At 39.4% G+C, this 22,895-nt stretch overlaps 1 protein-coding gene across 1 annotated transcript in view; it reads left to right on the top strand.

Annotated features, from left to right (window-relative positions):
• KIF6 (kinesin family member 6) overlaps positions 1-22,895 on the top strand; it is a 392,667-nt gene that overhangs the window by 186,618 nt on the left and 183,154 nt on the right. The window contains exons 11-12 of the mRNA XM_061146073.1: positions 20,105-20,210; positions 21,072-21,210. Of these exons, the coding sequence (XP_061002056.1) occupies positions 20,105-20,210; positions 21,072-21,210 (245 nt within the window). The remainder of the gene's footprint in view (positions 1-20,104; positions 20,211-21,071; positions 21,211-22,895) is intronic.

Below are 22,895 nucleotides of genomic sequence, written 5' to 3'. Positions count from 1 at the left end.
ATGGCTACACAAAAATCACCAATTTTGATAATTTTTTTTAATGCACACTGACATGACAGCTGTCACAATACAATCTAAAAAAATTGTTTTGAATGAAGTTAAAGAAAGCTAAGCATTACAAGAGCCATCTTATGGGGAAGCTGAGTGAACTTTCTAGTAAACCCAATACATGTGTCTCAGTTACTCATCTGTCATGGGTGTAATAACCATCCCCACTCACCATGCTGTTATAAGGATAATATAATTCATCCTCTGCACTAAACACAATTATGATGATTATTACTAACATTATTATTATATTACCCCTGTGCTTCTTTGATCCAACTTTTATTTGCTGCTGAAGAATCTATTCACTTCTATTAGGTATTGTGTCAGGCTCCTCTATTAGAAACAAAGAAACCGTGTGTTAACATCTTTAGAATATACACACTCACACATTCATGCACAAAGAAAGAGGTAGTACCAGAAGGAAAAACCAGGAAAATGTTTTTAGAATTACTAGTGGTGGTTTTTGTTTTGTTTTATCTTGCTTTTACTTTGGCTGTATTTCCTAAGATTTCTACAGAAAATTAAAGATCATTTTTATAAAATTCATGTCATTTGCTGACTTTTCACCTCCAAGTGGCAAAATAAATTTTTTTTCACTTAATTAATGAACAGCAGAAAAAAAATGCCCTTCTTTATTAACTCTATTTTTACACTACATTTCACAGCAGAATTAAAAACAAATGTTCTCTCTTGGCATATAACAAATTATTGCATAACGCACATAGTTGTTTCTGAGATCTAAATTACATCTGCTTCTGGCATTTTAACTTTAAAATATCTTATAATATTTATATTCTTTTTTGTATATTTGGGCTATAATATTGTGTATTATTAATCAGTCATTTCAGAGTGGTGCTTTTCTAATGCAGTTGATATAAGATTGTATTTCTAAAGGGCTAAAGAAAACAAAAACTATAAATTGCCAGAATGGAATGTTCATAAAATGCTTCCAAATTGGACTCGTTTGCTTTGCATCTTACTGTCCACTTCCTTAACCATAACAAGCTTCACATACCCTCCAAGTGAGAAACATGTGCTGAGACCTTTAGGATATTTGGAAATTTAAAGTAACAGTCTGAGTCACATAACTGAGGCATAACATTTATACTTGGATTTAAAACAGAATTATAAATTTGAACAAAATCTTTATAAATATATGTATGTATAATTACTTGATAAAATATGTAAGTGTATAAATAATATGCACTTATAGAAGTTCTAAATATAGGCAGACATAAAAAGGAAAACAACCTATATATAATGCCCATATCTGAGCACAAGGAAAACATGCCAAAAGTAAAAGGCAGATCCTTTTTGCTTGAATGATGTTGATGTAGACTTTTTCTCCTAGATGACTTTGCAAGGGACTTATAAATATCATATCCAACATCATGATGTGAACTCCAAGCCCCTGTTCTCTCTTCACCCTGTTCTTCAGGACTGTTGCCAGTTGGAATTCTCTGCATCTGTCTATGGAAGTTCAACATACATACTTTATTTTTATACCTTAATACTTCTTTCAGGTGCTTCCCAGGATCTTTATTTTGTACTCTCTATTCTTTCTTTCAAATGCTGGATATGTCAGCAAAGCCTTCTGTTTTCCATTATCTGAATTTAGCATTTCAACATCTGTATAATAGTTGTACTAAAAATACACAAAGATAAAACTGTTAGGGAACATCCTAAAATCTTATAAATTGGTAAGATGAATTGAGCTGAAGTTTTGTGGTTGTTTTTTTTTTTTTTTTTTTTTGCAGTTACTGAGAAGGATTTTGTTTTGATTACTTGTTTTGGTGGGGAGAAGGGGGAGCTCATTTTTTGTATGATTTTAGGAGTCTAACCTTTGGGTATATCTTCTGATTTATCTTCATTTGCGTACAAATCTGTGGGCTAAAGAGAGTTCAGAGAGAACAGTTTGTCTTAGCTTCATCCCCTGAGGCTTGGGAGAGGAGGTGTTAAGATTCCTCCTTCTATTTCATTCCTTGGCCTTGCAGCCGCTGTAATCTGGGATATTCCGATCCATCCCCGAGGTCTTACTTCCCAGTCCCTGAGGATTATTATTGGCACACTGGAGCCCAGTGCTAGGATCTGTCGAAGCAGTCAAAGCAAGAAGCAGCAGAATCATGCTGCCTGCCCAGAGGGAACCCAGTGATGGACGCCTGCTTTTCCAAAAATTAAAGACAAGTAAATAATCAGGTACAAAGTGGGCAATAAAGACCAGGAGCGTGAAGGACTAAATGAAAGAAAGGTTCATTAATCACCCAAGTAATTGTAGTAGATCAAGCTTTCTAATAAAATGCCACAAAGTGGCCTGCTTCAGGAACTATCCATACACGATATCAAAGCAAACTTGAGGACTCAGCACTGCTAGCGAGTGGCTAGGGTCCAGAAAACAGACACTTTGCTTTCATTTTTCAGCTGGCTTCTCTGTAAAATATGGATCCCCACCACCCTACCCCCACTCCCGGACATCCAAGTAAAGATCTGAGAACTTGTGAGAAAATTCAAAGTTTTTTTTTTTTTTTGTATTGAAGAACCCCAATGCATGACATCCTAGTGCCAGTAGAGTTAACAGTGCCCCAAAGTGGAACAGGGATAATTTGTGTCATTCACTGGGCTATGAGATGACAGTTATTTTGTATTCAGCTGAGCATTGGGATAAATCTTACTGCTTTTTACTTTGACACCTATCCAAAAAAAAAAAAATGCTGGTTTGACAGACTGTTCTAGTTTGGCATAATACAATAAAGAATTATCTCCAAAATAACATGTAAATCTGAGTTCACGATGTACATCCAACTCCCTACGAAGGCACCAAAGTAAAATGGCAAGTGCCTCTTGCAGGTAATCCCTGTTCCTCCTCCAGCTGACCCCATCCCAAGCACCCAGAGCCCTTTTTGCTTGGGGTTCACAGGCTGTCTTATCAAGGCCCTCCTTTTTTATGTACCTTTACATCCTTAAAGGCAGAAGACCAAACATCCCTCAAGACAACGTGAGGACAGGCTCTTAGCCTGCTCTGGTTGTCCTAGCAAACAACGTGTCCTAGTTCTAGCCACCTAACTCCAAGGGGCTGAGCTCAGTGACGACCCAGGACTGTTTTGTTTGTTATTTTGTTTTTGTGCTCTATTCCTCAGAATATTCTTCATTCCCACTCCCATCCTCCCAACCCAGTTCCCTAGTGGTTCCCTCTGTATTTATTATTAACCGAGCAAGCTCATGACTTTTGCTACAGCCTCGAAAATATGTCATCGTTAATGTCAAGGTAACTAGCACTGCCTCTGTGATTTCTTCAGTTTACTGGAGAAATCAGATTCCCCCTTCCTGTTCATAAGCTCACCTCCTACTATTCATGCTTTTCAACTGCTTCCCTCATCAATTTGCTTTCCGATCAGTCAAATAGCATGTGCTGGGCAGAGTACAGTACTGTATATTTACTTTTCTGTTTAATCTGAAATCCCTTGTTGAAATTGGCAGCCACGTGTTTCCTCTTCTTTCTGCATCTCACTTTTTGTTATGTTCCCTGTCTGATAGCCGTGAATTTTCCTCTGAGTTTGGTAGAAGAGAGCAATCATCAAGAAACAAAGAGTTGCTAATTAACAAAGAAATGCAGATTACAATGAGATGTGATTTTTTGCCAGTCATGTTGGTAATAATGAAAAGATGATGATACCATGTCAGTGAGGGCATGGGTGAGCTCTTACTCTGCAGGCAGAGTAGACAGTCCAGTGAGGGGTGACAGACAGGGAGCCCGTTTCTGAGGCCTAGGCAAATTTTTAGCTTGTTCCTCTCGGGTGGCCTAGCGGTAATGAATCTGCCTGCAATGCAGGAGACACAGGTTCAATCCGTGGGCTGGGAGGATGCCCTGGAGGAGGAAATGGCAACCTTCTCCAGTATTCTTGTCAGGAAAATCCCATGGACAGAGGAGCCTGGCAGGCTACAGTCCTCAGAGTTGCAAAGAATCGGACAAAACTGAGCACATACACACACACCCCTGGTTGGACAGCCCTGCAGAACGTTTGTACAGACTTTTAAATGGGTGTGCTTTTAGGGTCAGCAGTTTAACTTCTAGTAATCTGTCCTTAAGGACAAATTTACAGAGTGTGTATAAAAATATTTATCAATATCATTTGTAATAATGAATTGGGTTGTGATACATTCATTTAATGAAACATAATGTGGCAATTTTTTATATTAATGGAGACCCATATATTATATTGACCTAGGAACACTTTCAAACTCTATATCTTATTTTTTGTAACCAAAACATGCATTTACATGTATACACTTATATGCATATATGTATAGTTGCTTACAAACAACTCTGGAAGGATAAACACCAAAGTTTCACAGTGTTATCTCTGGGTTCTAAGATTGGAGTAATCTTTTTTATACTATATTTCCTAAACTTTTTGCCTCAGACAGATATGCATCAATCTATGATCAGACAAAATAAGGATTTTTTAAAAATATATATGGTAAAGAAATAAAAGTGAAATGTTCTCTAACACATAACATTTTCCATAAGTTATCATCAGATCACTCGGCAAACATGTAATGATAAAGATAAATGCCATTTGTTTGCCAATAGGCATTACCTTACACTTGTTATGTACATAGTCTAATAAAAATTCCACAATAACTTCAGGAGGCAAATTGCATTCAGCTAGCAAAGTGAGAAGCAGAATTAGAATTTCAACCCTGTTGTGTCTGTTTCCAGAGCTGCTCTTTTGTGACCTTGAGCTACGTAAGGTGTACAGTGATGACTTAAACCTGCCTCCTGCTTCTAGGAGTTTACAGGGCAAAACACATGCAGTATTCTAGAATTAGCTAGGTTTTTCTATATTGTTTGTCTCAGAAACTAAGGTCTGTCTGGAATTCTGGATTTTCTTCACTGTTGTTCATTCACTCTAGCTATGCCATCTAGAAACAGTCTTATCTGGAAAAAGTGCCAAGAGACAAGGAAAATACTTAAATGTTTCCCCTGGTAGGAAATGTGTCCTCCTTTCCATCCTAAGGAACTGGCTTCTGGAGTAAGAGAACAGTAAAGTTAACATCCACCCACTGCTGTTGGCTCATTTTTGGTGTGTTAGAAGTATATTAACCAGTGCTTGTTTTCATATGAGACAGTTTATGTAGAAGTGACCACAGCTGATAAAACTCAAGAGTTCATGCCAATAATTAAATTCCTCACAGTTCAAGTAATCATAGGGCCACTAACCTATGAGGTATTTACTAAGAAACACAGGGACAGATCCTAATTATCCGTATTAGCCACCATTCAGGTCAAACGACTAACTTTTCCAAAGGTCATTTCTTATTCTTCGTTGTATCAGCTAAAGAGGAAAAGCAGAAATGTATGGGATTTTTTGTTGTTGTTTGATTCAGTCAGTATCACTGATTTCACAGACACATGTTCTATCATGGCTTCTGTTGACTGTGTCACATGACTAGAAGCCCAGATTCAGGGGGAGAAGGCCTGGGGCCACCTCATGCCTGATCTCGTAAACTCCTTCCTCGGGGTCTCCCTGGATGATGCCATCATGCTTGTGGCTTCCCCAGGCACCTCCACATTTGCTGAGCCTTCTTCTTTGACTGAGCTGTGCTTTGAACCTCCAGAGCATCACATTTCCTCACTCAGTTAGGAAAGCAAAGACTGCACACTGTTTGCTTCTAAAATGTTTGACTTTACTACTTATGTTTTTGCTTTCTTAGTGTTTTTTTACTGAAAAGAACTTTATGACTTAAACTCACTTTCATAAATATTCTGTGCAGATAAGAGTATATAGGTTAGTAATAACTTATTACATAGGTCCTGTTTTAGCTGTCCATCCTATTCTAGGCGAGGGTTCCTTCTGATTCTGGCTTAGGTCCCCTTCTTTCACTGCCCTGGTTCTGATTATCTTCTGGGTCAGGGGAACTTCCCCTCCATACCCACCCTGACCATGCTTTCTGGTCAGAATCCTGATGCTGATCCATATTTTTGTTGTGAAGGCAACTTATCTGCTCAGTCCATAAGTGCCCCCAATCAGCCTTTTTTTAAAATGCAGGAACTTCTGACCGCAATTACACAACCTCAGGAGTGCCTGCAATAGGATTTTCATGGCTTTAGCTATTTCTATTCCTGTTTGCTATTGCTCAGTTCTGTACAAAGGCATTTTTGAGGGTCTGACTTGAATCAGAAAATGCTCAGGCAATGACTTCTGCAAAATGACCCTAAAAAGTCTGCTTTCCTTAGAAGCACATAGAAAAGGCTGAATCTTCAGCCCACAGCAGGGACATTAAACAGAATGAGGCACTTGATGCCCAGATAGCAGGGCGGGGATTACAAAGACGAATGAGTGACAGGTTCTGGCTTTAGAGGGCTTCAGTCACGGAAGGGAGTCAAGACCAGCACATGAATATCTATAAGATAAAAAGTGGTACCTACACAGGAGAAGTGCTGAGGTAACTGGAGGAGCAGAAATTACTTTTGAGTGGGAAACTCAGGGACAACTTTTAGCAGACCTGTGAGTTAAGGCAAGATTTAGAAAAGCGAAGTTGGCCAGGGAGAATATTTCAGATGGAGGAGGGATCGATACAAGCAACGCCGCAGTCTGGGTTTCTTGCTTTATAGATTCATCTGTTTAGTTCCAGAGAAGTGATGTGACTTAACAAAAGATTTCTACCAAGTCAGATTTTTTTGTTTTTTAACCCTGAGAGAACCGGCCTTCACCAATTCTGGCTCCCTGTAGGCTCTAAATAGCTTTATAACTCTGAATTTTTAGCTTTAAAATCAATTGAAAGTGTAGTGTATTAGTAGTGGGGAAACATTTAGATGCTGTGGGCAATGCTTCTAGTACTTTTCACCCTCTCAGAAAAGAGCAGTGGCATTGGGCCTCTCCTGTCTCTATTTCTAGGGAGCAGGTTATTAACCAACAGCAGTTGCAAGCACCCTCCCGCATGCCTGGGACCACACGCTCCCGCAGCGGCACCCACAGGCCAGCTCCGCACTGGAATAGCTGCTGGCTCTCTGGCTTGCAGCTCAGTGCGGCCAGGTTAAAACAAAACACAGGGCATCCAGTTAAATTTGAATTTCATGGAAATCGCAAATAACCTTTTAGTATGTGTCTGATGCAATATCTGTAACCCTGTTTCAGTTTTGTTTTGTATGATCAGGATTCTTATTTGCATCTGCAGAATTTCCATGAATACTTTTGCCTTGAAAACAACTAATTGATGTTTCCATTTATATCTTTTTTTAAAATTGCCATTGACCCCACCACCTCAAGGAATTTTAAAGATCAAGATCCAGGAGGATTTATAGAGAATAGACTTGGGTGGGTCTTATTGTCTTGAGTTACCTAACACCGGGATCACGGTAGGCAGTTAGTAAATGCTCTGCTCTCTGAATCAGTGTAAGAATAAGGAGTTAGCACATTCTCAGTTTTTATTCTTCATCGTCTTAGAATCTGTCCTTAAGCAGTGACATGTATATTTAAGCCTTAAATATAGTTTCCTCCTAGTATGTCTCACTCGGTAAAGAATTGAGAAACATCTTATACATGGTCAGTATTTTCCAAAGTTAATTCACACCACCTGAAGAGGAAAAGTCCAAGTAATTATGCAATGTTTGGGGGAAAAAAAAAGATTATCTATCAACATGATCCTGAATTCACAACTCTTGGATCCTAGGCATCCTTACCCCAACTTCTAATAATGGCTGGCTGAGGAAAAATAATCTAAGCTTTGCAGATTAAATATCCCAGAGGGTCATTAATAGCTAATGCTTTCTCTCTTATTTTATAAGAAATCAGATCTCTGAAATCATTCATGAGATATAATTCACTACAGATGATGTTCCTCTACTTCAGTACAAAGTGTTTCTGGTCCTGACACCACATTTTGAAGATATTAAAATGAAAATGAAAAGCATGGTCTACAGCTTGTGTTAATTATCCTTGGGTAGTTTATGGAAGCATTTGAGTTCTTCAGACATAGTTATCTAATATGATTAAAAAGGCCTGACTCCATCTCAGGGCTGTTTCTGTACTTTAGTGATTATTTTATTCTCCTTAAGTTTAAGTGCTTTGGGTCTTAATAGACCAAATGAATGAATATCAAAACCAGATAACAGAAAACGGACAAGGCATGAATGGCCGTTCCATTTATCAGACTACAGTTGACACATTAGATTCTTCTGGCCTAGACAGCTCTTTCATCAGCAGTCCAAGTACTTGATTCTAAATTAGGACGTCTTGAGTGTGAAAGTATGAGCATACCATTTCATTCTTCCCATTATTTAATGCTTTCTCAATGTTAAGGCTTTTTGTGAGTTGGATTCTGTGAGCTCCAGGGAATTCTTTTAAAAGAAGGAATGAGACCCTTCATCACATCACATAGGAATATTTGTATTTCTCTCCTGCCTTCCCCCGTAACATTTTCACAGAAAGGTTTTCATATACATGGAGCTGGATATTTTTAAAGACTTTCTGAAACAAATGTTTGTTCTAATTACAGTTTTATATGGTTTATGCCACTTACAGAAAACCCACAGTGTGAAAATGTGCACTTATGGAAATAATAAATTACATGATGTCTAACACCTGGTTCCTGATAGCTTGCTCAAAGGATGGATAAACAAATGCAGGAATAGCCACCAGCCACTATAATCAGTACCGTAAAATAAGTAATTAGATCGTATCAACAAATCAAACCCGTCTGGAAGCAATGGAGGAACAGCTTTAGGATTTAACTGTGGATTTCATTTCAAGGGGGCTTCCCTGATAGCTCAGTTGGTAAAGAATCCGCCTACAACGCAGAAGACCCCGGTTCGATTCCTGGATGGGGAAGATCTGCTGGAGAAAGGATAGGCTACCTACTCCAGTGTTCTGGCCTAGAAAATTCCATGGGGTCACAAAGAGTCAGACATGACTGAGCAACTTTGACTTCACTTCACTTCTTTTCAAGGACCTAATAACAAATAATGTATGTCTCTCTCCCATAGCATTATCCTCAAGGAAAGTAACTTGAAATGTTAGAAACTAAGTTTGTAATTTTATCTATTTTTAAAAAATTTTACTTTGAGAATTGGAGGAGTTTTATAATTTTTCATTTTATGACAATTCATGTTCATTGGGGAAAAGTGATAATGGACAAAGATAAAAATGGGATCATTTGTAATTCCACTACTGAAAGATAACAGCTGTTATCATTAAATGGTATAATTCAGATAAGAAAAAAAGATAACAACTGTTATTTGGTTGTAATCCTCCAAATTTTTCAATGAATACATATGTATTCCAATAAAAATGAGCTCATGCTTTTAAAACTGTTTTTTAACCTATGTTTTTCATTCAATTGAAATATCTTTTCATATCAGTATATATGTTCATCTTCAGCAGAGGTGCTATCAAGTCCATGTGTAGGTTTAGGGGGATTTATAGACCCTTCTTGAGAAGGCAATGGCAACCCACTCCAGTACTTTTGCCTGGGAAATCCCATGGACGGAGGAGCCTGGCATGCTACAGTCCATGGGGTCGCTCAGAGTTGGACACAGCTGAGCGACTTCACTTTCACTTGTCATTTTCATGCACTGGAGAAGGAAATGGCAACCCACTCCAGTGTTTTTGCCTGGAGAATCCCAGGGACGGCCTGGTGGGCTGCCGTCTATGGGGTCGCACAGAGTCAGACATGACTGACATGACTTAGCAGCACAGACCCTTCACCCCAAAAAATATGAATAAAAATTTGTAGGGTTTGTGTGTATATGCTGTTTTTTTTTTTTTTTTCTGGAAAAAATAGTGCATTGATACTTTCATTGGATTTGCTTTAACTTTTAGTGATAATTTAGAGAGAGATTACAGTTCTACATCTTCTCACTCAGGATCACAATGACTCCCAGTGTGTTCTTTTCCTCTCTGATCCCTCTGTTTATTTGTATTTTTCTTTATATGGGTCCTGCATCATTGTTTTAACAATTTAATGGTCATTTCCTTTTGAAGTGAAGTGTTAGTTACTCAGTTGTGTCTGACTCTTTGTTATGTTGTATTGCAACCCCGTGGACTGTAACCTGCCAGCTCCTCTGTCCATGGGGTTCTCCAGGCAAAAATACTGGAGTGGGTAGCCATTCTCTCCTCCAGGGCATCTTCCTGACCCATGCATCGAACCCACGTCTTCCGAATTGCAGGCAGACTGTTTTCCCTCTGAGCCACCAGGGAAGTCCATTTCCTTTCAAGTATTTAATTTTTAAGGTTTCAGTATTCCTTATTGTGATTTTTGTTTGTTTGTTTGCATCTTAGGGTCTCCGTCTTTGTCTTATAAACCTATCTTCAATGTAATATAGAACTTGAATTTGATTCAATTTACATAAATTTGTCCTAGATTTACTATTACATGAACACATGTTTCCAAACAGCGATAAGCTATTTTCCATATGATAGAATAAATCAAATGATTTGTCATCAAATGGGGACATACCCACAAGGACTGACTTTGTATTTTTACATAACAAAATCTTTTTAAATCTCTTTTAAAGCTTTTGCAAGTTTTCTAATTTAAAAAATTGTAAGGTAGTTAGCCTCCAATTAAATAAAGTAAATAAATAAAAATAAATATTAAAAAACAAACAAAAATATATATGTTCTGCATTTTTACATGTAAACCAAGACTACTTTAAGTTTTTGCTAAAAGAACCAACTGAGAAATCTGTATTTCTAAACATTAATGTTGTCTACAAACATAATTTCATATAAGACAGAATTATTGAAAAAGAGTTCAGAGAATTGGAGCAAAGGATGGATAAAGCTTTCACTGCTCCTTCAAGTTAATGAACTGTCAGGGAAGTCTATAACCATGGAGATGAGCTATGTGAAAGTGTTAGTTTCTGGGTCGTGTCTGACTCTTTGTGACCCCATGGACTGCAGCCCACCAGGCTCCTCTGCCCATGGAATTCTCCAGGCAAGAATACTGGGGTGGGTAGCCATTCTCCCTTCTCCAGGAGACCTTCCCAAGCCAGGTCTTCTGCATTGCAGGCAGATTTTTTACCATCTGAGCTACCAGCAGGGAAATGAGCTATATAGCTGTCTTTATAGCTCATAGAGCCCGGTCCCCTCCAACTGGCGCTGGTCCTGGAAATTCCCCATCCACCTTGTTCCGTAGGTGCATCTGGTCTTAACCGTCTGAGGTCTGTCTCTCTCTCCCTCCCTCTCTCTCCACCCATCCTCTCCTTTGCCTGCCATTCCTGTCCTTGCTTCCCAGCCCCATCCCACCCCACTCCGAGCCCCTTCCCCTCCCCGTCTCTAGCCTCTTCTCCCTCTTGCTCCACACTGCCCCCAGTGTGCCTCTCAGAGGGGCTCTCTGGGCAGCTCCTCCGTTTTAATACACTCCATCCTTGTCCCCAGTCTTTCCCCTGTCCTTGGCCTCAATGTCTATCTCTCTACTACACTCTTCTCAAAGCTTCAACCCACTTTAGCTTCTCTCTGCTAGCTCTTTCCATCTCCGCCATAATGAAACCTTTCCTGCCTGTTTCTCTTGTCATTGCCCACTTTCTGAACGGTAACTTTCTTCACCTTTTTCTGCTGCCAGCTGTCCTTCTCCCTAACTGGCTTCTCTGCCCCATCCTACCACCCCACTCTTCTCTTTCCTCTAAGTCATTTTCTTAGTTATGATGGATTTGTGGAGATAGGTGTTCATGTTTACATTAAACACAAATGCTTCCCTGATGGCCCAGACAGTAAAGAATCTGCCTGCAATGCAGGAGATCCTGTGTTCAATACCTGAGTCAGGAAAATCTCCTGGAGAAGGGAATGGACAACCCACTCCAGTATTCTTGCCTGGAGACTCCCACAGACAGAGGAGCCTGGTGGGCTTCAGGCCATGGGGTCACAAAGAGTCGGACGTGGCTGAGCAACTAACACTTTCACCCTTTCACACAAATAATGGAGTATTTGCCTACAGCGAGCAAAAGGTTCAAAAGATGTAGAATTTAAAGAGGCAGTTATTAATAGGTAGGGATTGATTAATTTACATTAGTTTAATTTCTTACTTACGTTTGCTCTAAACCAATGAAACTTTCTATGTCTACTGAAGTTAAAATGTTTGGTCATATCAAGATATGTGTATGCCTTTAATGAATTGGATACTTGAAAATGTAAGTTAAAGAAAACAAAATTAATTTTTATAACTTATCAGAAGCCTTCATCATTGCATTTTAAGAGTTTTTAGGGCCTTTAAATTTTTCTCTAGTTTCTTTACAAGTTTTTTTTAAATAATTTTTAAAATTCTATAAACTGAAGTACATGTCTGTGAATGTATTTTCCTATAAATAGGCTATATCTTCAGTGTTAGAGGGCTTCCCTCATAGCTCAGTTGGTAAAGAACCTGTCTGCGACACAGGATGGCTCAGCTGGTAAAGAATCTGCCTGCAATGTGGGAGACCTGGGTTCGATCCCTGGGTTGGGAAGATCCCCTAGAGAAGGGAAAGGCTACCCACACCAGTATTCTGGCCTGGAGAATTCAGTCCATGGGGTCGCAAAGAGTCGGACACGACTGAGCGACTTTCACTTTTATTTGTCAGTGTTAGAGGCAAGTGAGTCTGGATTCTGATTTGGATGTTTTGCATTTGCTGTTTTGAAACACTGGAAGTATCCAGAGGTTCAGCAGCTCTGCATTTGAGGGGCTATATAACTGCTTTTGTGGAGGTAAAGGGGACGTGTGTTACTAAGAGAAATCTTGTTGGTAAACTCTGCATGGGAATTTCCTCTGTATCATCCAAACTAAGAACTTTCTGGCCGCCTGAAAGAAAGTGAAAGTGTTAGTCGCTCAGTTGTGTCTGACTCTTTGAGACCCATGGACTGTCACCCACCAGGCTCTTCTGTCCATGGGATTCTCTGGGCAAGAATACTGGAGTGGGTTACCATTCCCTTCTCCAGGGTATTGTCCCAACCAAGGATTGAACTTAGGTCTCCTGCATTGCAGGCAGATTCTTTACCATCTGAGCCACCAGGGAAGTCCTTATCTGGCTCCCTACTGTTATTAAAAAGAGCTCATTCCAACAGAGTGGCTGACACTGAACTCAATTCCTTGCGCATGAGGGTCCATGTCTTTCACTTACTGGTTAGGGCTTGGTAAGTATATAAATGTATATAATACTTGTCATAGACCAGAGAAGACTAAAAGAAAAAAAAGTCTTGAAGTAACCACCTTTAAGCCAATTGGGAATAGTTCTTTCAGCAGAATCTAACAAAAAGCAAATGTGAAACTAATGACCCTGAAAAATATTTGTGTAGTTTCCTTTGGTCGTAGTCCTATTGGCACAGTCTCAGCCTTCAGTTTTTCATGTCCCGTAGATTGTAGTTAATCATAAATTGTGAATTTATTGTTCTTATCTGAACTTTCCTTTCATAAATTATGTGCTTTCCCAACACTGTATGTTTTAAAGGGTCATACCCATAAAAGAAGCTTGTCATGTTAGCAAAGTCAAAATAAGGCTTTCCTTCACCTTCCACCACTGGGTCTCAAGGACCCCCTCTGTAGCATCTTGTTCAAAATTATTTTCTTTCAAATGCAAGACACCAAGTTTATCTGATGATCACATTGCCCTAGTTGTTTGCATTTTGCTTGCTTTTCAAAAGTCTGTAGGAAGGAAAGTTCTGAATTGAAAATACGAATTTAGTACATTATAGATTATAGCAAATGCAGGACATTTTCCTGAGTTGATTGAGAGAATTTGTGTAGAAAGGGTAGGGGTTCCTGATTCAAAAGACCTGTTTAAAAAAAAAAAAAAAAGACCTGTTTTTAAATCCCAGTGTTTCAGTTTTCTAACTTACATGCAGTAAGTTGCATATAATATGCAACTAATAGTATGCAAATTACTTAATTTCTAGGAGTGTTCCTGTCCTCACCTGTGAAAGAGGGAAAATAATTTTTAGGTTTAAGGTACAGACAGATAACAAAATACATGTAAGAGTTGCTGAAATATAATGAATGTTCAATAAAAGTAATAATAAAGTAATTAGGAGAAGGCAGTTATAGAGAGAACCAGACTATGATAATCTCTTTAATTATTTTCCCCCTTAAGTAAGAAATCATGTAAGGTCAGTAGCACAGTAGCCAGGATGTGGCTGACCATCAAGGGATGCTGTTAATTTAATTTAATATCTTTCATTAATATCTTTCATTTAATATCTCAAGTTATTTCTTTGGGTTCCAGGGCCAAAAAGATGTGTTTATATTCATAACTCAAAATTCAACAAGTTGCTGTATTGAATGACTTCTTTAGCATTGATGCACACAGGAATCACCAGGGAATATTGTTTAAATGTAGATTCAGCAAGTCTGGCATGGGGCCTTTGAGTCTACATTTCTTCAAGTCTCCCAGGTGATGCCTTAGAAATTGGCTTACTATTCACACTGAAGAGCAAGGCATTCATGGGCCAGACAATAAATACCCTCTCTTTGTTCCTTGAATTACATTGTTTCATAGAGCTCAAACAGTCTAGAGATGATGTTGTTTTGCACATTTCACAGCTGAGAAATTTGTGACCCACAGAAACTGATGCATTAGTTAATGGTTGAGATCATTCAACCTAATTGTTCAGCCACATTCTTTACATACAGTGACCAGTATTTTTAATTTTGTAACTATTCTCCCATTCTTCCTATTTAGTAATGTTCCTAGAAATTGAGTTCTCAAGTTTCCTTTTATCTTTATCATTATTTTCAGCTTTTTAAGAAAGATCTTTGCTCACATTAATATGTAACTATAGTTTGTCAACAACGCCATTGCTTAACCCTTTGGGAGACAACCTGTTCTTGATGGCACCATCTTTAGTGGCTGAATGACTGATAGGGGTCAGGCAGATTCTGGTACATTTTGGTATAATTAGTCCCAGTTAGCTTCTCCAATCAGAACTCCTTAATAGCCCCCAAGAATGAACCACCTATTCTCTCAGAACCAGTGAGAAGCCAGCAGGCCCATCAGCTCAGGGGCATCAGTCATCTCCATAATTCTACCACAGAACAGCCCTAACCCACAAACTGGGGTATTTTGTATCTCGCTCACTCTTTCCAGCTCAGTATCCAAGGATAAGGTCCCAATGCCTTGCACTCCCTAACCTTGTTTTTCCCCATTAATTCCCTGGAATAAGACTGTGTCATAGTACACTTCTTCCATCTTTGTCCCCCGGTTACTCTCTGGGCCACACTTCCCATAGCTGTCCTGGGGTTTAGAACCAGCCGGGATTTCCATGTCCCAGTTTAGGCGTGCTCCTTGCTTATACCCATTCCTCTTTTCCCCCAACTTTCCCACAACCAGTACCATAGAGACATGGTTTCTAATTCATTTGGAGATGCTAATGCTGTCAGGAACATGCTAAATTTTTTTTTACAAAGATTATTTTAGAGATGCTAATGCTGACAGGAACATGCTGAATTTTTTTTAACAAAGATTATTTTAGAATAATGAGAACATCGTAATCGTGCACAATGTATAAACAATGAACTTCATTTAATAAACAGTTGAATGTAACATAATGATAAAAACAGTGCAAAAGAGCAAGTTTCTCTTGGATCGCTAGTCTCTCTTTTCACAAGGAGATAATAAATGTTCTTGAGCCAAAGGCAATTGGGCAGCAGTCTCAGGGTTTTTTTCTTCCTTCTGTCTTTCCTTCCTTCCTTCTTGTCTCGTATCTTCTTTGTGGGTGTATTGCAGGCTACTTGCAGAATCCCTGTGAAGGGATTCATTATTAACCTATCATAGTATATCATGACTATTTTAATGCCGGTAAATATACCTCTTCACCATCATTTTAAATAGTTGCCTAACAGTGTAAACAATTATGCCATAATTTATTTAACTTCCTAATGTGGGGCATTCCGATTCTTTCCCAACTTCTTTTGCTGTTATAAAGCATGCAAGTCCGTGACCTTATTAAGATCTAAGCAAGTGCAACTCAGTTATTTCCCTCTTGTCTATTTGACTATTTACCTTTTCAAAAAATTCTAAATGGTATGGCATTGCCCTTTAGAAATACATTGCCCAGCATGATGTTTAAATAAATGTAGTAACTAAATGTAGGATGGTAAGCACAGTGTTTAAAACTTGAATTCTGAAGTCAGCCTCCCCGAGTTTGAATTCCAGCTCTGCGGTCTGCTAGCTGTATGACCTTGGGCAAGACATATAACCTGTCTGTACTTCAGGTCCTTTGCTTATGATATGAGGGTACAATATGGGTACAATTGATATGGGTACAATAATAGTACCCAGCCCATCTAGTTGTTGTGCGTATTAAGGAAATGTTGTATTCAAAGGGCACAGGCCAGTAGCTAGCATTTAGTGCTTGCCCAAGTAATACCAGCTATTGTTGATGATAAGTAACTGGCTTTCCGTTTCTAGTCACACTACTAAACCTAAATTTCCACAAAAATATGACTGTAGATAAATCTTTATTTTTTTGGCAAGAAATGTTGGGAGCAAAAACAAAAGTAGTCCAGTGGTCTTGAGGGGATAAAGCTTGCATTAGAAATTATGGTCAATTCTTTGGTGTGGCCATGGGCTTCCCAGGTGGCTCAGTGGTAAAGAACCATACTGCTAATGCAGGAGACCTGAATTCGATTCCTGGGTCTGGAAGATACCCTGGAGAAGGAAATGGCAATCCTCTCCAGTATTCTTGCCTGGGAAATCCCATGGACAGAGGAGCCGAGCGGGCTACAGTCAATGTGGTCACAAAAGAGTCAGACATGACTTAGCAACTAAGCAACGACAGCTTGTGATATGGCCAGGACTCAAAATTTATAGTACAACAGAATTGCTGATCTAAGCTACAGGCTGTCAGCGCTGTCTCATCAACAGTCAGTTTGGTGGAAACAAATATCATCACTAATATCCTCCAGTCACCTACCAGCCAGGCTTAGTGTTCAGGCACATAGATTATCTACCATCTTTCTTGCCCATATGAACTCAAACTGAACGGCATGCATTTAGTTTTACTTCTCCAATAGGATTCTTTTACTTCTTTTTTTCCTAGCGACAGAGAACAAGTAAAATTTCTTGTTTACTTGGGCTTATCCTAAAGAACAGACTTATCGTACTCACTTGACCTCTTGGGAGAGCTTTCCTGCAGACAGTTCTTCACTGGCCAGCAGGGTTCTGGCAGCTGGGAGACCCCCAGTGGGAGCAGTGACTAGGTATGAACTTAGGAACTATTTTGGGAGATAGGAAAATGCAGGGAATTTAGGGTCAATCGTTCACTCTTAACTATGAGAGGAGTACATCAGAAACATCTGAATAGGCATTTTTCTGCATTTTAATTGTTAGGCCAAGTCCTTGGCTGATAAGAAAATTAATTCAACGATAAATCATTTAATGGATGAAGGGAAGACCAGGCATTTTTTTCTTATCTGAAGAGTCTCTGTTGTGTCAAGTACTAAGGGGAAAAAATTGCACGTCAAAAGGCCTGATCTTCATTCTTACTTTTATATCCAACTAATCAAGTCTCAGGAGGGGCGAAGCAATCCAGTTCTTTCATTTAGGCAGAAGTTCTTCAGCATTTCTTTGGATTCCTGGTCTTCCTTGTATCCTAAACTCTTATTGTGCAAGACAAGAGTCTTGATGTAACAACCAAAGTCCAGTGACACAGAGTGATAACTCAGCTAATCAACAGGCCTGTACAATCTTACAGTGCTTTCTTGTGAACTTGTAACCCACTTCAGTCCTGCTTAATGGAGTGTTTCCTAGAATATTTACTTCATGATCAGACTATACAGGAGAAATTATTTTTGAAAGAAAAAGCAAGGCAGAAGAATTGACTAGCCACTGCTTCCAGTCTAATATTGGCTGTTTGAAATTTTAGGGACACTGGAAACCAAAAAACACTTATACCCCAGAGGATAGTAAATTCTGTTTACTATTGTGGTAAATTCTAGAACTAATGGTAATTTTCAAAGTTCCAGAATTTTTGCTAAGTATTCAGGGCCAATACAAATGGATATGCATTACTACATTTTGAAACTTGGTTAATTGGCAATTGTGCATTCAGGCCTCCTCATGAGTGACAGAAGAAAGTAGCGATTATGAATATGTTGCCTCAGTGTCTATCATGAGAGGCTGAGGACACACACTATACAATATTATATAGCCATTAAAAATGAAATAGTTCTATTATATATGTACTGGCATGGAATATTGTTTCTGATAAATTTTTTAGAAAAATAATAATACAGAACTCTATTCAGGGTGTGATCTCATTTTTGTATAAACAAATGAAATCTACAAATGCACAGAAGGCTATAGGTAGCTGCTTCATTAAGAACTAGAAGGTTGTATTTCCGCTGCTAACCATGGATTCCCCAAAGTATTGAGAGTCAATAAAGATGAGAATGGTGGCAAGGGAGGGAGAAGAGTAGAGTGTTTACTTTTCAATTTATTCACATCTGTGTTGTTTGGAATTCTTTCCATAAATATCTATTTTTATAATATTTCACATAAAAACATAAACACATTTTGCATCAGGAACTAATGTCTCTATGTCTCTGACAGTTTGAAGCCTGCTACAAGGTAAGATTATGTCAATCAGCAAATGGTACAAATAAGTACCCCTCCACCCAAAGATGCTCCTTAAAAATTACAGTGCAAATTGGGAAGCAACAGCTGTCACATTGTCGCAGACTGTAGGAAGACGTAAGAATGACATCCAAAGCTGCTTGTTGTCGTTCAGCTGCGAAGTCGTATCCGACTCTTTGTTGACCCCATGGACTGCAGCATGCCAGACCTCCCTGTCCTTCACTGTCTCTCAGAGTTTGCTCAGATTCATGTCCATTGAGTCAGTGATGCTATCTAACCATCTCATCCTCTGCTATCTGAAGGAAATCATTACATCTTATTTGAGTAGGCTGGTATTACTAGTGGAAAGGAAGTGTATTCTGTTCAAAATGATGCTGAAAGTGAGCAGATATTTTCAAAACAATGTGAGAAAGATAGACTGCTGCCATATAATGATAGTGAGCATCACAGATAGTGATTGCCATCCTTACACCTTCCTTATCAAGAGTCTTTTCTCAACATAGAAGGAATCATTCCATTGATTCTATACTGATGCTCTAGATACAAGGTCAGGGAGAGGGAACACAAGGAAGAATTGAGTCAAGAATTGCCCCATGATGCTTGTAAACTAACAGGGAAGCGAAGATGCCATGCAGACCCTAGAATGCAGTGTGGACACTATAAGCCGCAAACTAAACTTCCTGGGGTGGCCTGGATGTTCCCTCCAAAGGCAGATGTTTGTTTTCTATTTTTTATTTGTTTTAGAATAGGACTAGCATGGAAATCATTGTAAGGAGAAGGGAAAGATCAGCATGAAGAGGTGCTAAGGAGGTAACTAATCAGGTAAGCCTGCTAGGAGCCTGAAGAGAGTCTAGGGAGAGGTTGGCCATGAGAAGGAGGAAGGATATTATCCAAAATCAGAAGGAAGAGGGCCTGAGAGGTGAGACAGAGACACTGGCAGGTGGAGGTAAAGGTAGCTGAAGGAGCCCACTTGAAACAACTTTGACTTCTCAGTCTAGTGAGAAGCTGCATTATTGATGGAGAGGAAAGCAAGGTGGCGGGCTGGGGGCTGTGGAAGGATTTGGAAGAGCCACTGTGGATACTGTATGTCAACCAGGAGTGAGTCAAAGGGTTTGGGGCACCACTAAGGTCCCAGCTCAGACTGAGCAGCAGGAATTTTTAATGAAACTGATAAAAAAATGCTTTTCATTACTTTATCTTTAGCAGTGTTGCAGTTAGGCACAGGAGCACAGAAAGCTTGGCTAGAATGCTTATCTTGTAGAAATCAAATGATTCTTGAATTGAAATCTGCATGTGAAAGTCCACTGGAAATTAATCAAATAATTGCATCATTTCCAGATTTCACTTTGCCAATTTGTTTCTTCCCCGTTAATGTTTATAGTCAAATCGGATAACTGTATTGTCATAAGGAAGTGAGAACAATATCCTGTACTTCAAATGTTAACTAACAAAGTAATGCCACTAGGATTTCTAAAGTTTCAAGCTTGTAGTTGATTCTCATACATTATGTATTTTTAGGCTGGAAAAACTAATAACATCCTTTTTGGAAGACCAGGATCCAGAGAGTAAACTAGAGGTTGGCGCTGATATGCGTAAAATTCATCACTGTTTCCATTATTTAAAGGTAAATTTAAACATTTCCACTAGTAGAAGCCATTGTCTGCTGTGTTCAAACTGCAATAAAGCTTTTCTAGTTGACCTGCTCTTGAAAGGTTGAGGAGCCAGCTTCCCATTTCCAGAACAGTATGATCTTTGAACCACTGAGATGGTTCAAACAGATGATCACTGAATTTCTTCAGAGGTTGTATCTTACTTTCCAATGGATAATCTCAGACCTTGGACTTCTAAAGCTTTGGCCAGGAATCTCTCTACCTTCTACACAAAATAGTTTCATGTTTAAAATCCACTTATTTTCAAGCAATGTCAAAAGAATTGTGTCCTTCATTTTTCTCCAGCAGCTTTGGTCTTAGGTTTTACTTTCATAATGACACAGTGTGAATATCATTAACCTCTGTGTCTGCCTGACTTGTAATTTAGCATACTTCATTAAGATAATAGACATTTGTGTGAGTCTGTTCTGGACTCGGCATGGAGAAGGCAAAGTTGACTAAGTCACGGAGGAGACAGATATGTAAAGAATAATTATAATACATGAACACTGTTTTTTTTTTTAAAGTGTGAGTTAGTGGTATGAGGTTATAGAGAAAGCAAAAGAAGTTCAAGAGAAGACAGTGTTTGAGCAGGAATTCCCCATGTTAGGGAGGGAAAGACAAGATAAGGGGGAGGAGTATGATGAAGGAGGACGGAAAGAAGACAGGTAGGAGGAAGAAGACACGTTGCCGCAAAGGCAACTGCATTGCAAGGCGAGGTGTCAGAGGGGAGCACCTAGTGTGTGCAAGGCACTGGTAAAGGCAAAAAGAATCAGAGACACAAGACACTGGGAATAGAGGTATGGATGATGCTAAGCTCTTGTTTCATCTTACAGAAACTACTGCATGACAAGAAGATCCACAGACAGAGCACAGCCCCCTCTGAAAACAAAGGTCAAAACTGCCAAGAACCATTGAGAGAGGAAGAGTATAAAAAGCTACGTGATATTCTGCAGCAGAGGGACAATGAAATCAGTATCCTTTCTGCAGAGATTAGAGACTCTTCTTCTATGGGCTTGGACCCGGAAACCCTTAGCTATCTTCCCCTAGCCACATCACCCAGCTCCCCACCCAGCTTCTAGCTCACGTTGTTTCTTTCCATTTAGAAGTAAAATATCCCTTCACCAAACATGTTGTCGCAACTAGTGAAAAACAGAGTTGCCATAAAAGAAAAAAAAAAAAATTACCTTGCTTTTAGCTAGATATCTTACCATTATGGGAGACATTTCAGTTTATTGAAAAGTTTGGGTTTTCTTTCTCTCCACATTAAAAAATTTTTAATATATTTTTGACTACTCTACAGTGCTTTTCCTGTTTTAGTCCCGACCCAGTAAGCTAGCTGGTTATCTTTAGCTAGCTGGCCGGACACCGGGCTGACCACAGCCTCACCATGGCCCAGAATTTGTGGGCTCTGTGTGGGTGAAACTCGAATGATGGCCGAGAAATGACAAATGGTATTTAGCTTATAAAGAGCAGAGATTGATTTAAATGTAACTTTTTATTTAAAAAGCCAGATCTACTGCTTTGAGTTCCACTTACAAATGTTCCCAAATTTGGAAGTGAGTGTAGATGAGTGTTAAGGATAGAATTCTTACGTCTCTAGGAGACAGCGTGTATTGGGGACTGAAATGGTAACAGCACATGGGAACTGCCTCTCTTCCAGATGAAGTGCATGCGTGCATGCTAAGTCGACTCTCTGTGACCCCATGGACTGTAGCCCACCAGGCTCCTCTGCGCATGGGATTCTCCAGGCAAGAATACTGGAGTGGGTTGCCATTATCCCCTCCAGGGGATCTTCCTGACCCAGGGATCAAACCTGTGTCTCTTACATCTCCTACATTGGCAAAGGGGTTCTTTACCACTAGCGCCACCTGGAAAGCCCACAGATGAGGTGGTTACCTCTAAAGAGCCCCTAATGGATGGTTAGACCTCAGATATCCCCAGTATTTCTTCAGTATTGTTTCTTATTTTATCTTCCAAGCTTCTTGCAAAAGATTTGGCATTTTCATTACATTTTCAGGCTTTAAACATGCATAAGAAATGATTTCAGTCAGTTCTTTATGAACAAATATTTTTGTTCACTTCTCAAAAATTGCTAAAAGGTATTTTAGCTTTAGCTATTGTGCAAAATTCATAAAAAATAGCTTACATGAAGGAAATCCAGTAATAAAGAGGTAAAACCAAACCAAATAGGAGGTAGGCACTCTGCCTGATTAACTTCAGCCTCTAATTTTAGTTGAGTGTTAGCAGACCCCATGTGTCTGATTCAAGTGAGTTCGAGCTGCTTTATTATCGGGCCAGTAACAGTAGATCTGACTGTGAATTGAACTCCCACACAAGCCCTTGTCTCTGAGTGCTGCCCACAGTGCTGTCGCCCTTACATTCCTTTTCCTCTCTCCTACCCTATCCATCTCCAGAGATGGTCCCAGCCGAGACCTCAGTCCTGGCCCCAGCCCCAGTCTGAGCTCTGCTTCTCTTCCTGGCCTTGATCCTAGTTCAGGATCATCTCCCCTAAATACTCCTACCAACTCCTTAATCCCCTTCTGGGCTTATGAATGTCTGTGCATATGGGAGGGATGAAATGAGATATGACAGAGAGGGAACAGCCTAGGCTTGTTCACATGTTTATTTTACAATGGGAGTGAGAGAGAGACATACAT

This window comes from Dama dama, chromosome 7 (genome assembly GCF_033118175.1).
Source record: "Dama dama isolate Ldn47 chromosome 7, ASM3311817v1, whole genome shotgun sequence".
Taxonomy (NCBI): Eukaryota; Metazoa; Chordata; class Mammalia; order Artiodactyla; family Cervidae; genus Dama; species Dama dama.
This window is presented reverse-complemented; position numbering and strand designations above follow the sequence as displayed.